The sequence below is a fragment of the Lactuca saligna genome, chromosome 8 (genome assembly GCF_052625555.1).
Source record: "Lactuca saligna cultivar CGN05327 chromosome 8, ASM5262555v1, whole genome shotgun sequence".
NCBI lineage: Eukaryota > Viridiplantae > Streptophyta > Magnoliopsida > Asterales > Asteraceae > Lactuca > Lactuca saligna.
The window spans coordinates 271,411,461-271,427,570 of NC_136424.1; the positions used below are offsets into that span (position 1 = coordinate 271,411,461).

General features: G+C 34.9%; 3 protein-coding genes across 3 annotated transcripts; 1 reads left to right on the plus strand and 2 right to left on the minus strand.

Moving 5' to 3' along the window:
• Positions 1 to 1,014: 1,014 nt before the first annotated feature.
• LOC145012654 (uncharacterized) lies at positions 1,015 to 3,183 on the minus strand. Its single transcript, XM_078971449.1, has 3 exons — positions 2,520 to 3,183; positions 1,806 to 2,445; positions 1,015 to 1,722 (listed from the first exon to the last, which is right to left on the minus strand). The coding sequence occupies exons 1-3, from the start codon at positions 2,733 to 2,735 to the stop codon at positions 1,109 to 1,111; spliced, it is 1,470 nt and encodes a 489-aa protein (XP_078827575.1). The 5' UTR covers positions 2,736 to 3,183; the 3' UTR covers positions 1,015 to 1,108.
• Positions 3,184 to 5,498: 2,315 nt separating this feature from the next.
• On the plus strand, positions 5,499 to 7,453 carry LOC145009009 (ALA-interacting subunit 1-like). The gene is made up of 3 exons (XM_078967657.1): positions 5,499 to 6,114; positions 6,184 to 6,484; positions 6,864 to 7,453. The coding sequence occupies exons 1-3, from the start codon at positions 5,756 to 5,758 to the stop codon at positions 7,203 to 7,205; spliced, it is 1,002 nt and encodes a 333-aa protein (XP_078823783.1). The 5' UTR covers positions 5,499 to 5,755; the 3' UTR covers positions 7,206 to 7,453.
• On the minus strand, positions 7,325 to 10,278 carry LOC145009007 (uncharacterized). The gene is made up of 7 exons (XM_078967656.1): positions 9,791 to 10,278; positions 9,488 to 9,628; positions 9,040 to 9,405; positions 8,254 to 8,496; positions 8,089 to 8,181; positions 7,794 to 7,994; positions 7,325 to 7,718 (listed from the first exon to the last, which is right to left on the minus strand). Exons 1-7 carry the CDS (start codon positions 10,094 to 10,096, stop codon positions 7,506 to 7,508), a joined length of 1,563 nt encoding a protein of 520 aa, XP_078823782.1. The 5' UTR covers positions 10,097 to 10,278; the 3' UTR covers positions 7,325 to 7,505.
• Between the last annotated feature and the right edge of the window lie 5,832 nt (positions 10,279 to 16,110).

The following is a 16,110-nucleotide window of genomic DNA, read 5'->3' on the forward strand; positions in this document are numbered from 1 at the left end:
TTGTTACGTTTCGCATAACCACATGCTCGATTGAACCATGTCACTTGTTCCTTTACATCCGTCCACTTAGTAACAACATCTGATTTTTCTCTTTTTTGCCCTTCTCCCATCTCATGGTTAAACAAAGATGTGATGCGACTCCATTCATCACCAATTAGGCAATGCGGGGGAGAAAGTAAACACACACCTTCCTTAACACTTAGCCAGCATTGTGTTAGAACTAACACCTCGTTTGTCGTCCATGGCCTGTCAGAATTGGAACCAGGTACTTCATTCGTAGAACTTGCTGCGTTCGACGACATTTCTAATAATGGGAATTCGTTTCGTTTAGGTGATTCGGGTGTTTGGTTATTATATCGTGAACATCTATTTATATAAGTAAATAGACTATCAATTAATACTTTGACTACGAAATGGTTATATTTGGACTACGATTTTCAGCTTTATGCAGTGTTTTGTCATGTCAAACTGTAATTTATCTCTTGTCCCTTAAGGGCCCCACTTTTATGTGCAGGTTACTACAGTGACTTGTCATTACTGTCTATCTATACAGGTTACTACAGTGTTTTGTCATGTCAAACTGTAATTTATCTCTAGTCATTTCAAAGTTGGACTTGTCATTACTGTCTAGTTTAATACAATATCGACTTTATTATGACTTCCTCTCACAAAATCGAAATTTGCTCATGCAACGAAGTTGATTGTTATTATTGTGATTTGGTAGACCATTTTTTTACACCACTGAAAAACGGCTTGCTGAGAAGGATGAGCAGTTGATACACATTATGGTTAAAAAGGATCGTTTCGAAGACAAAACGATAATTAGGGATGACTATATAACAATGGAGAAAGATAAGTACCCGTTGCAGTTCCCTGAGTTTTAAAATTACTTACAGATTAGGTTGCAAAAGGATCGTTTGTTGTTTTTTTAAATAACATGTTGTAACTGTTAAAAAAATCTGCAAACTATATTTTTTAATATAAAGTCTTCACTAATTGATACAATCAACAAACTAAACAAAAATATGAAAGCATAGCAACGTCTTGTAAGATTTAATAAAAATATTACAATACATAATAAGTTAACAACTCGTCAATACTCTTCATTTCAAGGATGTTTTATATCAAAATCAGCGTTATAGGTTTGTGAGCAACTCGCTGAACCACCAATATTAAATGCCATTTCTGCAGTAGAAATTATGTGACGTGCTCCGCTACCAAACGCCCTTCCAGTACAATTATTTCTCGTGTGTCCAATTTGACCACATGTAGAACACTCTTTTATAATTGGACCCTCGCCTTGGGATGGAATGCGGTCTGTGTTTCTTGGCCTGCCTGCCTGACGTTTATCCATTATTGGTGGCTTAACAATCATCAAATCATCGGGGATCTCCCATTCGGATGGCTTTGGCAGAGGGTTTATTGATTCCTCATATGTTTTCCTCAGTGTTTCGGTAAAGTAAGCATTTAATGCATACCTCGAGCAGTCTTCGTAATTGTTCACTGTTAAACATCTTATGACATGACCACAAGGTATCCCATCAAGTTGCCAATGCCTACATGTACATGTCATATGTTTGAAATCAACAATCACATTTTGTGCCCCCTTTTTTACCTCGCATTTCGTATTAGAGATCATGCGAACATCCCATTTGCTAAAACTTTTCTTGTTCTCTTTTACAATTTCATCCGCCAAAGGGGTAAGAATTGTTGTTGCTTCCGCTAAAAAAAGAGCCAAAATGAAGAAGTTAAGATCAATAACATCAAAATTAATAAAACATTAATATTAAAAATTTACTTAATACCTGCAAAGTTACGTCTTTGAAACCACCATTGTTGCATTGTAGCACGAAAAAAATCGATCAACATAAGTATTGGCACCTTACGCGCGTGTCTAGATAATGCATTTATAGACTCCGCACTGTTGGACGACATAAGATTGTATCGGTTCCCTTTAAAATGTGCTCTGGACCAAGTTTCTGGATTTATACTTTTCAAATACTCCCATACTGGTTCTTTTGTCTTTTTCATAACATCCATGGCGGCATCAAAAGCATCAACTGTGTACGCCCTACACGCCTCCCAAAAAATTCCTTTAACCGTCTTACTCTTGCCGAATCTAGAGACTACGTTGAAATACAAATGGACACCACATATTCCATGATGAGCGTGAGGAAAAATGTTGGCAACGGATGTTGCTATAGATGGAGACCTATCAGATATAATTGTAAGCTCCTGCATATTTCCTATGCAATCACGTAGTTTTTGAAAAAACCATGTCCAAGAATCGGTACACTCATTTTTGCATATACCATATGCAACCGGTAATATTTGGTTTTGTCCATCCTTAGTAACTGCAAGTAACATGGTACCTTTGAACTCGCCCTTCAGGTGAGCTCCATCTACTACTAGGGTCGGTTTACAAAAATTGACAAAAGCGCGTACCTACCATACATTGTATATCTATTCAAATACACCAAAATATAAATTAAAAATTAATATAATATGATAATACTAACCGAGCAACCGAGTGCGACGTACAGAAACTCAAAGCGGTCATCAACATCTGTTTTAATATGTGTGACAGTACCCGGATTATGTTTGGCCAAGTTGTGACAATACGCCGGAAGTTTGGTAAAAGAATCCTCTTTCGAACCCCTTAACGACAACAATGCATATTGCTTCGCACGCCATGCCTGATGGTATGAGATATTGATATTCAATTGAGCATTCATATCGTTAACAATTTCTTTTCCCCGATACACTCTACTATAGTCTTCAGCCAAAACATCAGCAACATATTCACCCAAAACATATTTGTTTGCTTGTCGATGATTAGGTTGCAACAATGTTGAAGAACATGTGTGTACATCAACAAATTTATTCACTTGGAAAAGACCATCAGAATTTTTAATTGCTTTTGCTCTTAGTAACCAAGAACAATTTTTCGAAACACACACAGCTTCATACCTTGATTTGGTGGATCTACTTGTCCTCGTCTGGAAACCTTCTCGAAGACATTTTTTTACCAATACACCGCTTTAAAAGTTCTTTGTTCTTAAATATACTCTCACATTGAATCTTTTGAAGATTCATGTCTACCATCTGTGTTGGGATATCTTCATTAATATCAACTGGCCATGCTGGTACAGGGGGCATACCATGAAAAATGTTATCGGGAAACTTAGCTTTAACTTCATCACCCAACTCATCTCTATCGGAATTGCTTTGTAGCTCGCTTATATCTAAACATACATCACCAACATCAACATAATGCCCGTAAACATGATTTTTTTCATTTTTTTTACTTGATTTTTTTTTCTTTTTTGTTTTATCTACCACACGCCTATTCATAAGTTTAACTTCTTGTTCGGCAACATCATCACAACGACCACCCATATGATTAAGATATGCACCAACATCATCATCCCCAACAGACTTGTAATTCTCAGGTTCCACATAGTGAATAGGTGAATAACTAACATTAACATTTTCAGCAACACTGTGAAACTGAGGTACACTAGGAGTATTGTAAGTACCTATCGGATCGTTGCTCCCTTTATAACTGCATAAATTACCAACAACTTGGTTTCCAATTTCACCAGCCCCATTAACCTCCTCAACTTCATCAACCACCACAAACACTTTCACAGCCCTTCCTCCACTACATTTTATTACGTTTATCAACATTCTAACATCCATGTCTTCAACTATAGCTATATAATAATTTAATTCAGGATGGTGGAAACGAAGACTAATTCTATATTTGTCTAACAAACCAATTTTGCTTCTTACCAAAGATACAAAATCACTATAACTAATATACTCAGAAAATATCAAAGCAAGTTCAGAAATACCTCCCTGTGGACATATGTATTCCAGATTAGTTCCATTAACTTGCCATCTCCCACCGGTTACAAGACAAACCATATATTCAATCATTTTTTGAGAAAATTGTAGAGAGAGTTCCTAAACAAATAACAACCAAAATGATATTTTTTCTACAAAACTATTTATATAGCAACCTGATTTCATAGTCAAAACAAACCATTTCATAGTCAACCTAAAAAAAAAAAAAATTCAAAAAAAAACACGATTTCGCAGATACAATCAGAGGATTTCGCAGATGGACCTATTCCATCTGCGAAATAACCCCTATATATACAGCAAAAAATTTAAAAAAAAAAAAAAAAAAAGGCCACCTGCGAAAGTACAAGTGCCTAAAGCACAACTGTGCTTTAGGCACTTGTACTTTCGCAGATGAGAAGCCCATTTCGCAGATGGGACCTTCTCATCTGCGAAATGGGTGGTTATTTTTGTAATTTCGATTTTTTTTGGCTATTTTTGTAATATCATTAGTGTAAATGGCTATTTTTGTAAATTTCTCATATTTTAACATAACATTCTCAAAATGTCACTATTAGAAATTTAAATTTAAAATTTAATCAAACATCATCAATTAATTGGGGTTACGAATAAGGACTTTGGAATGGCAGGGCCAATCAAATAATCATATGCTTGTTTTTTTTAGTTTCATAGGATTTAGAGTTTAGGATTAATAGGATAAACTTGATAATCAAAATTTAGATGTTATGATCAAACTGTAAAAAGCAAATAAAAATTATATTTAAATAAAAAAACGTCAAATTATATGGTCTTTTGTATAATTAACCCAAAAAATGTTAACGTAATTAATATAAAAGTAATAATAGGATTACATTTTGGATAAAAACATGACAATATGATGTAATTTATGTAATTTGCACTTATACTTATTGATTTTTTGTTCAATATACAATTATGTGACAAGTTTAGTTTCCTTGTAAAGTTTTGAAGACTATACGGGCTTTGATATTGCTGACCAGTGTATTTCATTATTCAAAACCGGTTTCACTATTCAAAACCAAATCTAATCCGAAACCGGAATGGGTCAAAACCAATTTTGACCAAACCATATCGGATCGGAAAAACCGGATTTTCAATCGGATCCTAATCCTACATTTCAAATCGGATTTGATACCGGATCGTAAACCGGATTTGCTAAAAACCGGATCCAAATCCACCCCAAAATCCGCTTAAAATCGGTTTAAACCGGATTAGAATCGAATTCGGATTTGACCGGATCTGGATCGGATTTTGACCGCATTCGGATCGGATTTTGACCGGATCGGATTCTTGATGACGTAAGCGGAACCGGATCGGATTCGGGTTTTGTGCATCTCTAGTTCCATATTATGATATTATGCTGGTATGTATAGATTTTTTGCTTTAACAAAAATAAAATAAATCTATGACTTATGAATCAATCAAAATTTGATTATTTATCTAGAGTATTTAAGGATGTGTTGGTCACATCTACATTATTATTATTTTATTTCTGGTTTCAGCAATCTACATTCTAAACAAATTAAATATAATATTTCAATCATCCAATGATTTTTTTTTTTTTTTTTTTTTTTTATTTATTTATTTATTTTTTTAAACATAAACACGTCCATATACATACATATATCGTTCTAAAATATGTGGATTTGACTCAACCGACTTTGATTCAACATTGATTCTCACATCTCCTAAATTTCCTGTCCACGGTAAGAAATTTAGACAAATTGTTAAGACGATTTTATCCTAAAAGAAGGTTAATCAAATCACCCTCATACATTTCTCTCATCCCGAATAGAATCATTTCAAGATTCATAGCTTAACAATCGTAGAATGGATTAGGATCTTCATCTTCATCAAAAACTCAAAAAAAATGGATCAGAAAAACAAAAACTCAAAAAAACCTAAATATTCAAAATTCTCACAACAAGAACTTCCCGCATGGAAACCAATCTTAACCCCGGGATGGGTGATCACAACGTTCATAATAATCGGTGCACTTTTCATCCCAACCGGGCTTTTAGCCCTTGCGGCATCTGATAGTGTGGTTGAAATCATTGACCGTTATGATGAAGCATGTATCCCCGATGCCTATACTCAAAAAGCTGAGTCATATATTCAAAACCCTAATGAAAAGAAAACGTGCACACGGACTATAAGAGTACCAAAAAAGATGGTTGCCCCAATCTTCGTATATTATCAGCTAGAGAACTTTTATCAGAATCATCGTCGGTAAGTCAACTATCTTTCAGATTTTGTTTCCTTATGTTCGATTACTTCATTTGTTTAGCTGGTTTTCAGATTCGTGAAAAGCAAAAGTGATAAACAGTTGCGAGACCCACAGGCCGAAGGCGACACACAAAATTGTTTCCCGATAGATTACACTACCGATAATAAACCGATTGTTCCTTGTGGACTTATTGCTTGGAGTTTGTTTAATGACACTTATAAATTATCGTCCCGAGGCAAAGCGATAGACATTGATAAGAAGGGCATTGCGTGGAAAAGTGACATGGAAGCCAAGTTTGGTTCGGATGTGTATCCAAAAAATTTCCAAAATGGACCCTTAATCGGTGGCGCGAAGCTAGACGACAGCATACCAGTAAGTAAAATTTTGAGTTGCACTAAACTTTCTCTTAAGTGTAGTATCTATGATTCTAAGATGGTATAGTTGTAGAAAAGTTCCAGTGTTCAAACCTAACACCTAATATAACATGATTCTCTCAGGACGGGGTTGTATGTTTGTAGAAATATTCAAAAGTTCAAGCCTTGCAAGCCGCATAATAAAAAGTTCCAACTCCAATGTTGATTTGTCTCGTAGTATGCATTAGGCTTTATATCAGCTACCGAGCAGACTGTTATATATACTTAAATACGTGTCAACTCAATAGAGATTGTTAGAAAAGCAACCATTTTCACAGAGTAGCACGAAACTACATTTAAAAACTCATAGAGTAACATTTGCATTCGTTTTGTTTCAGTTGAGCAAGCAAGAAGATCTTATAGTTTGGATGAGAACCGCAGCGTTACCCAAGTTTCGAAAGCTATACGGGAAAATAAACACTGATTTAGACGCACACGAGACGATCACTGCCGAAGTTGAGAACAACTACAACACGTATCGATTTGGCGGAAGAAAAAAGCTTGTCCTTTCAACAACTACATGGATTGGTGGCAAAAATGATTTTCTAGGGATCGCGTATATTTCGGTTGGTGGTTTATGTTTATTTATGGCAATAAACTTCATACTTCTATACGTCTTCCGCCCACGACGCCTCGGAGATCCATCGTATTTGTCATGGAACAGACAACCGATCGTGTGATCCCCCCCAATTATAGCAGTATACTTTCAGTTTCTTTTTCTTATTAGGACATTATACTTATGAAAAATATAAACCCTAGCATATTTTGTACTCGGATGACATCGTTATAATCTAATAGATTTTTCAAACTACAACATAGCGAATACTCACTAATCAACACCAATATGTATGACAAACTTTTAACTATTTGAACAAGTTCGACTTTTTTTTTTTTTTTTTTTTTTTTTTTTTTTAATTTCAAACTAAAACACACGAAAACATCAACGAAAGTACTATGAACAATATACACAATTCTAGATTCTAGCAAAGAGAAGGCCTATTGTACAATGGAGGAAGAGAAGGGCAATTTTCATTCATTTTGGCATACGGTTGTAAGGTGTTGTATAAAGGGAGTTCCATTCTATACTCACCAAGAATTTGGCAAAACGGAAGGTGATCATCACCATTGTTGCACCACTTCGGTAGCCGTGTGTTGTTGCTCTCAAAGATTTTCAGCATATACGCATCACGAATCTGTAAAAAAAATAGTTTTTATTGCAATAACATGAATGAAGATTAGATTATGAGAGAATGAGTTAGGGTTCTTACAGTGAATTCGGTGACTTGAATAGAATCAGAAACAGATCCGAAAACTCCAGCTGCTTTATACATTTGTAGAATGAATGCAACACAAGTTGTTGATTTCCCATCACTGTAAATCCATTCATCATTTTCTGGGATTGTTAGCAACTCATCAAAGGACATGCCTCGTTTTTCTGTTTCTTCAAGAATCCCATACAAATCCAAATCCTGTTAAATGTTTCAAAAAGTTTTAACATTATTTGCATATATGTCATCTAAAAGAGAAAATGAACCTCAAGATTTGCTATTTTTTTTTTTTTACCTCTGTTCCAAGACGTATATTTAGGGCTTCATTCCACATATTTGCAGCATATGCAGGCTGCATTCTAGTCCACATAGACATGACAGAAATCACCTGAAACCAGATACATGTGAGAGGGGCATTCATGTCTTTTTGTGTACAGTGACAAAGATAAGAAGCACATACCAAGTGAGCATCAAGAGGTGGTGGATAGTTGTCACCAATAGTATCAATCCAACTGAAAATCATGTTGTGATAACCGTATGGCTTCCCAGACATGCTTTGAGCATATTCCCATGCTGCACTATTGTTCCATTTTGCACGAACATCGGGATGTAATGGTAATAAAGCTATTTGAGGGTTAGAATCGTCCTTTAGTGCTAAATTCCACCATTCATCCCAAGGAATCGTCACAATAATTTCCTCACCCTACAAGATTCAAGATTAAAGATTCATCATTCAAGATTCAAGATTCATCATCCAAGATTCAAGATTCAAGATTCAAGATTCAATATTCAAGATTCATCATTCAAGATTCAAGATTAAAGATTCATCATTCAAGATTCAAGATTCATCATCCAAGATTCAAGATTCAAGATTCAAGATTGAATATTCAAGATTAAAGATTAAAGATTAAAGATTACAGATTAAAGATTCAAGATACAAGATTCATAATTAATGATTAAAGATTAAAGATTAAAGATTACAGATTAAAGATTCAAGATACAAGATTCATGATTCATGATTCAAGATTCAAGATTCAAGATTCAAGATTCAAGATTCAAGATTCAAGATTCATCATTCAAGATTCAAGATACAAGATTCATCATTCAAGTTCAAGATTCAAAATTCGAGATTCATCATTCAAGATTCAAGATTAAAGATTAAAGATTCAAGATTTTTATGGGGATTGTTTTTTACTAATATAGTTCAAGATTCAAGGTTTAAGATTCAAGATGAAGAGCACCATACCTTTTCATTCTCGTGTCCCGATTCCCCAACCCAAAGATTACCAAATTCATCCTTCAAACAAACTGCTGTATGACCAGCAAACGAGCCAGTGACCCACTTCTCCAATGTTTCAAAGCCACCCCATCTTCCCCGAATCTTTGAAACAGCTAAAAAATCACCAGAATGGACATCAACCGGATTGATAACTGTCTTCCATGGCTGAGACCTCTTCTCAAAAGATGCACCCATGTGACTCTTCAAGAATGCAAGATTCGCATTCTGACCAAAACCCGTGTTTGAAAACAGAGGTAAAACATCAACTAAAGAAACAAAGGTCCCTAGCATTCCCGCAGGCATTAGAAACACTGAGATTCCATGTTGTTTTACCTAAGAAACAAGAATGCAACATAGTATATTCAATCACATTGTTACTAAGTAAATCACGATAATGAAATGGACATTAGCTTACATATTCCAATTCAGCAGGTTCTTCCCACGATTCAAATGTCAATGTATGCTCACGAGCTGTGAAGTAGTAGTCCCATGTAATCCTGTAAGGTGTTGCAAAAACATAGAGATCCATACATGTCCAACTGTGTGCATCTGATGTCTGTAGAATGAAAAACGAAAGCAACCATTATCAATAAGTCAACAGATATCGACAAGTGAATTAGCTGATCGATTGATCAAAAGAAACAATTTTACTCTATATCTTCACTCCCAATTGAGGAATCATAGAGATATAGACCACTTTAATTGAACATGTACGAACCTTGAGATAGATAACACCGCCACCCAAACCACGATCATCGCCTTCAGTGAAGTCCATACGAGCGTCATTGCCATAGAAACAGGCACCTTTCCACCCAATTGACCCGTTATGTGGGGAAATCGTTCCGACGAACGATGGCAACAAATCGACGGCACTGCCGAAAGTGTTCATAACAGGCCATGAAACTTGACGTGGTAGAACAGGTAAGACGTCGTTGACCCTAAAAGGCAACTTCAGAGCATCACCAAACTCCAGAGAAAACCCTAACACTAACCCTAGAAAGCATAACAGTATCCGTGGCAACATCGTTGATGAACTTGGGCAATTGGAAAGATTATCTTGGCTTGGTGGGGTGTTACTTGTGACTTCGATCCATTGAATTTGTTGGGACTGATCTTTTGTTTGATTGGAAGGATGAATGTTGTGTTGAAGTTGGGGATAACTCAAGCTTTAGATGGAAAGAAGCGCAAGTTAGCCTGGAGGATTATAGGTTTTTTTGGCTCCATTATAGTAAGGATTAACGACAAAATTGGTTACAAAGTTTTGGCTTTTTTTTTTCGTTATTTTTTCATGAATTTTAAATCGTATTAAATTAAACTTTTTAATTTTTGTAAATATAACAATTAAACAATTGGGAGGAACTATATAAACTCAAACAGATTATCGGTTTAAGTGGCCATGTTATGTAGACAAATTCGGATTCCTTTATATTCATTCACCTGATGACATTGCATCTATATTGATTTGAATTAATTAATTAATTAATTAATTAATACTATTAAAAGAAAACAAATCATCTCCACATCACCCTACTCTTCATCGCTTCATCTATGTTTCTCAAACTTACGAGTGATACGAATCTAAAATTCAAACTCACATGTATTTCACTTAAATGAAACGATAAAAAAAATTAGTTATAAAGTCGGGTAAAAAAATTATATATCAAGTTGGTTTTTCAATATACTTTTATGCATAAAAGTGTTTGTTTTTTATTGTTTTGTTGTGGGTTATCAATTATCATCATGATCATAAGATAAAAAAAACTTGTTTCCTTTAAATAAAATTTTAGCATTATATCTAATATAATAAAACAAATGATAAAAACAAATACATCTAACACTATAACTATGTATCTGTAAGATAAAACATCAAAACAGATAATATATATAAAAAATAAAATCAAAAAAATAAATTAAATTAACAGTCATATTGTTTATTATACCTAGCAACAAAAACATGTCTTTTTTTTCATTCAAGCTTTCTTACGTTATACTACCTATGTGATAAGACATTAAAGTCATACTGTTTATTATCCCAAACAACAAAAGTATGTCTTTTCGGTTTCATTCAAGCTTTCTATGTTATATAAATCCATACAAATATATATTATTTCTAAATTCACATCAATTTGATTTATTCAATATATATTAGTTATTATGATTTGAGTGTATTCAATATATATATATATATATATATATATATATATATATATATATATATATATATATATATATATATATATATATATATATATATATATTAGTTACTATGATTTGAGTGAAGTAAATTAAAGTAATATCCATAATATGGTTATTTAAAAAACTATTTTCCATTTTAATATAGTTTCAAGCTATTTACCATACTACTATTATTTTAAATTTAAAATTAAAAATATTTTTTAAAGAAAAAAGAAAACACGTGTGTTCCTCTCCCTGTCCCTGGAACAGAACAGCAAACATAAAAAAAAAAAAAAAGCGAAAACTAGGGCTCCACTTGTCTCTCCTCCCCTGCAACCTTTTCTGCCCATCGCCGACCATCTGTGTCTTCCTCCACCATCTCCGGCCACCTGCGGTTTCATCCATCCATCGTGGGCCGCCTGCAGCTTCGTTAAAGGTAAGTTCGATTCTTATTCCGTTTCAACTTGTTTTAGCTCCTATGTTTCTGATTCCAATTCCGATGTTTCTGATGCAATTGAGAAACTGGTGGAATTGGTTTCTAGCTCCAAAAAGTCCGATTCAGTTTGGTTTAAAAATTGCCCATGTTCTATTTTCCAATGTTAAGTTTGTTTTTTAGCTTGAAAAATTGGGTTTTAGCTCCAAAATCTTGTTTTTGTTTTGTTTTCTATTGGTTTTTAGGTTAAACTACATTGGTTTTCATTTTGTTTATTTGTTTTAAGATTTTTAGTTTGACAAAGTTATAATATTAGTAATAGTATATATATATATATATATATATATATATATATATATATATATATATATATATATATATATATGGACTTTGTGAAGTTAAAATCAATTGAATCATGAGTCAGATATTGTAAACGTATCATTTTTTGATCAATTTTTGTTTGTTTTTGTAGATGAATTCTATTATAGACATGATTGGCAATGATGATTTTTCTATAATCTCTCAAGTTACTATGGTGACTAATGTTATGAATATAGACAATGAAGTTGAGTTAAATGAAATATTGAAAGATGGAATAAGAGATGAAGATGATGAAGAAGCATCTTTTGACAACAATGTTCAAGTACCTTCAACTTTTACTAATATGGAAGGAACAAATTTAAATATTTGTGACTATTGGATTGTGTCACAATCAAGGAGTAAGATTGATTTTACGCGAGAGTTGGGAAAAGATTCTTTCAAGGATAAAGATGAACTTGTTAGAGCAATCAAGATCTATTCCATTAGGACACACAGACATTTTGAGATCATTGACTCATGCCAAACTATTTGAACTCTAAGATGCAAGTTATACTAGGTGCACTTCAAAAGTTCAATCCAGGAACTATAGTTGAATGGTGTGTTTTAAGATCCACCGATGTGGATGAAGTTGAATTTAGACGTGTTTTTGTTGGGTTTTTGCTCCCTCTATTAAAGGGTTTCATTATTTTCTACCGATGATTAGCATTGATGACATACACTTGTATGGTAAGGATTTGTTAGTGGCCAAATGAATTATAGTTGAATGGTGTGTTTCTTTCTTTTTTACAGGTAAGGGTTTCACTTTTGCTCCCTTTATCGAAGGGCTTTTGCTCCCTCTATCAAAGGAACTATAGTTGAATGATGTGTTTCTTTCTTTTTTACAGGTAAAGATTTGTAATCGGTCAAGTTCAAGCTAATTGCGATGTTTTTCTTTTTGTAACAAACAATGTTGGAATTTTTAATTAATTGTGGTGTTTTTTTACCTTTAAAAATTGTATGTGTAATGTTGTGAGTTTTTGCACCTTAGAAACGTTGTATGTACAATGTTGGGAGTTTTTTCACCTTAAGATATATTGAATGTTTAAATTATGATGACTAAAATTTGATGATCAAAAGTGTGTAAAAGAAAAACGGATATTTAAAAAAAAATTAAAAAGATAAATAAAAACTGTAATTAAAAATATAGTAAAAACAAGTAAAAAAATTAAAATAAAAACTATTATTTAGAAAAAAAAAGCATTAAAATATGAAATAAAGGAGAAAAGAAGAAAATTCGGATATTTAAAATAAAAAAAATAAAGAAAAACTAAAAAATAAAGAAAAATGAAAATAAATACTAATATGGTAAATATTTTTAAAGTATACTAGAATGAGAAATAGTTTTTTCAATCACATTGTTATGGAAAAAAACTCAAGTAAATTTAATTAATAGTTATAAGTGTTTCTTATACGTATGTAACATCTCGTTTTGAAAAGCACTTTGTGGCGGTCTCGGAGACCCATGGTATGAGTGATTTGGTCTTTTAGGTCCCAAGATTTATTTGGAAGGCTTGGGTGTGTGGTCAGGAGCGTAGGGCTTCTCGCCGCCTTTTTGTGGATATAAAGTTCGTTGGAAACAGACTTAGAATGAAGAAGTTATAGCACTTTAAATCATTTGACATTGATGAGAATTAATTCTATAAGAGCGATAGATTCAGCAGATATCGAGAAAACGATAATAATCAATGACAAGCAATAAAACATACAGATGAATCAACGTATGTCGAATGCTTAATATGCTCCACCTCAGAAGAATTCAATGTGAATTGTTACTGTAGAGGTGTGCTAGGGTACAATACTTGAACTACAAAATAATAATCAAAAGCGTTCTGAATCTAATGCATGCATGCACTATATATGTAAACTCTAAAGCTATATACGACTGGATAGGCCCAAACCATGAGTACAAAATGGACCGAACTACCAAGGCACAATGGCACAACCCCTTAGACTCAACAACCCCCCTTTGCGCCAATTGAGGCGAGAGATCACTTCGGTTAAGTGATAGGAGATGAATTCACAGTCTTAAACAACTTCGGTATAATGGCAAGCAAAGTTTGACGAAAATGAATATACCACCGAAGCATGTCCGTAAATAACTTCTTATCTGCATCACTATTCTGATCACACCTGTGTATAATTTCAAGAATGTGCTCCGAGCACGCGGTGGGGAACAAGTGTTTATCAGCAAGAGCGAACAAACATCTTTGACCTTCACCTCTGGTGAACAAAATTGTGTAAAATTGTGGATCAAAATTTCCTTTTATCATCACAGTCATGTCACTTGCCTTCCCAATTGGCTTGATAATGGGCTTCTTTCTTATGGCAGAGGCGACTTCCTGATCCATTTCGCTACTTCAAGAATATAGCAGACCAGCATCCGCTTGATATGATCAATGATAGGCCCACACTCTTGTTGATTGGTCAGCAAGATGTTATTCAGAAGAATCCAATCATGAGTATTTAAATTCGGTAGATCAACGAGGGAGATCTCATGAACACATGTTGCTGTTTGGTTTGAGGGTTGTATGAGTTGGGAGTTCGGTAAAACTCCCCAACATGTGTATCACGTCTTCTTGGTGCTTGATAGCAGAAGTTGGGGAACCATGTTGGAGTTCTAGCCATGAATTAAGTTCAGTTCGAGTTTTTGGTCGAGGGTATGCTTGACTCTGAAGTTTTTTTAGATTGATAGATTGAGGGTTTTGTTGGCTGCTAGGGCTCGACAGTAATTTTAGCACGGGTGTGCGGTTTATTTAGCATATATGGTAGACAGCGGATCAGGGAACAGACCACAGATTTCCAAGAGGGTGGAAGATCGACATGAGGCCTAGGGTTAGGTCGGGGTTAGAGTCCATAGAATAGATCAGGAGTTCGGAACCCCAAGTAGGTGAGAACAGTTTGTATGGGGGAGATCAACAGGAGGGGTGGTCTAGGGAGATGCTCAACAGTTTAGAGCGGTCCGGATAGACTGAAGGCCGGTGGGGCGTACCAGTCAGGCCGAAGGCTTGGAGAACAGTCCAGACAGGTTGAAGGCCCGGAGAGGCGGTCCAGACACGTTGAAGGTTCTGAGAGTGGTCCAGATAGACTGTAGGCCTGGTGAAGTGGTCCAGTCATGCTGAAGAATCTGTACGTGTTTATAGATCTATGTGCGGGTATTAAGCATGCTTCAATGCTATAGCAAATAGTAGGTTTGTCCCCAAGTATTGAACATGCTGATGGATTATGCTGAAGACATTGTATGGGTTTTGTTAGTTATATGATCAGGTTCTGAGTATATATGTGTAATGGGGTAGCAACTTGTTCTACAAGTGGATATTGTGGGGGTGAGGTTTCAGTACTGTGACGCTTGTTGTTGTTGTTGTGAAGGACATTGGTTAGGCCCTCTTGGGCAATGGAAGAGGTGAGAATCTCCAGGATGGAGCGTTGGGACAACTGAAGTGACGACAACAGTGTCGATAGGTTATCGGGAGTATTCCAGTCATGAGCTGAGGGCCGAAGTGGCCATACTAGACTCGTGCTGTGGGCTTAGAGGCAATCCAGAGCTATGCTGAGGACCATGTAAGGGTATTACAGTCATATGCTGTAGGCATAGAGACTATGTTGATTATATCTTTTTTAGGAGCGCGTTTGAGTTAGATCTTTCTCCTGATCGTCTATGGCGAGACATTATATGTGGGTAGGGTTGAGGCTGTCCTACTCTATGCAGTAGGCCAAGATACCCGGTGCGGGCCGATTGAAATTCGTAGGCACGAAGGCTCAAGAGGAGCAGTAGGGTTGAGGCGGTAGGCCAACAAACCTTAAGAGTTTCAACTTGATGGTTGAATTGATTCGACATGTTGGTATTCCAATCTAGGGTATTCCACCCTGAGGATGACTGGACCCTGATATGTGCATAATTAGTTAATTATTTAGCATATATTCTTAGTTATTTTTGATTAATTATGTGAATAATGTGGACAAAAGGTACTTAAAATGTTGTGAATTGTGTTTTCAGTCCAAAAGATATGCTTGGAAGCAAAAAGGGGAAAAGGAAAGCAATTGAAGATTGAAGAGTGAAAGAAGGTGATATA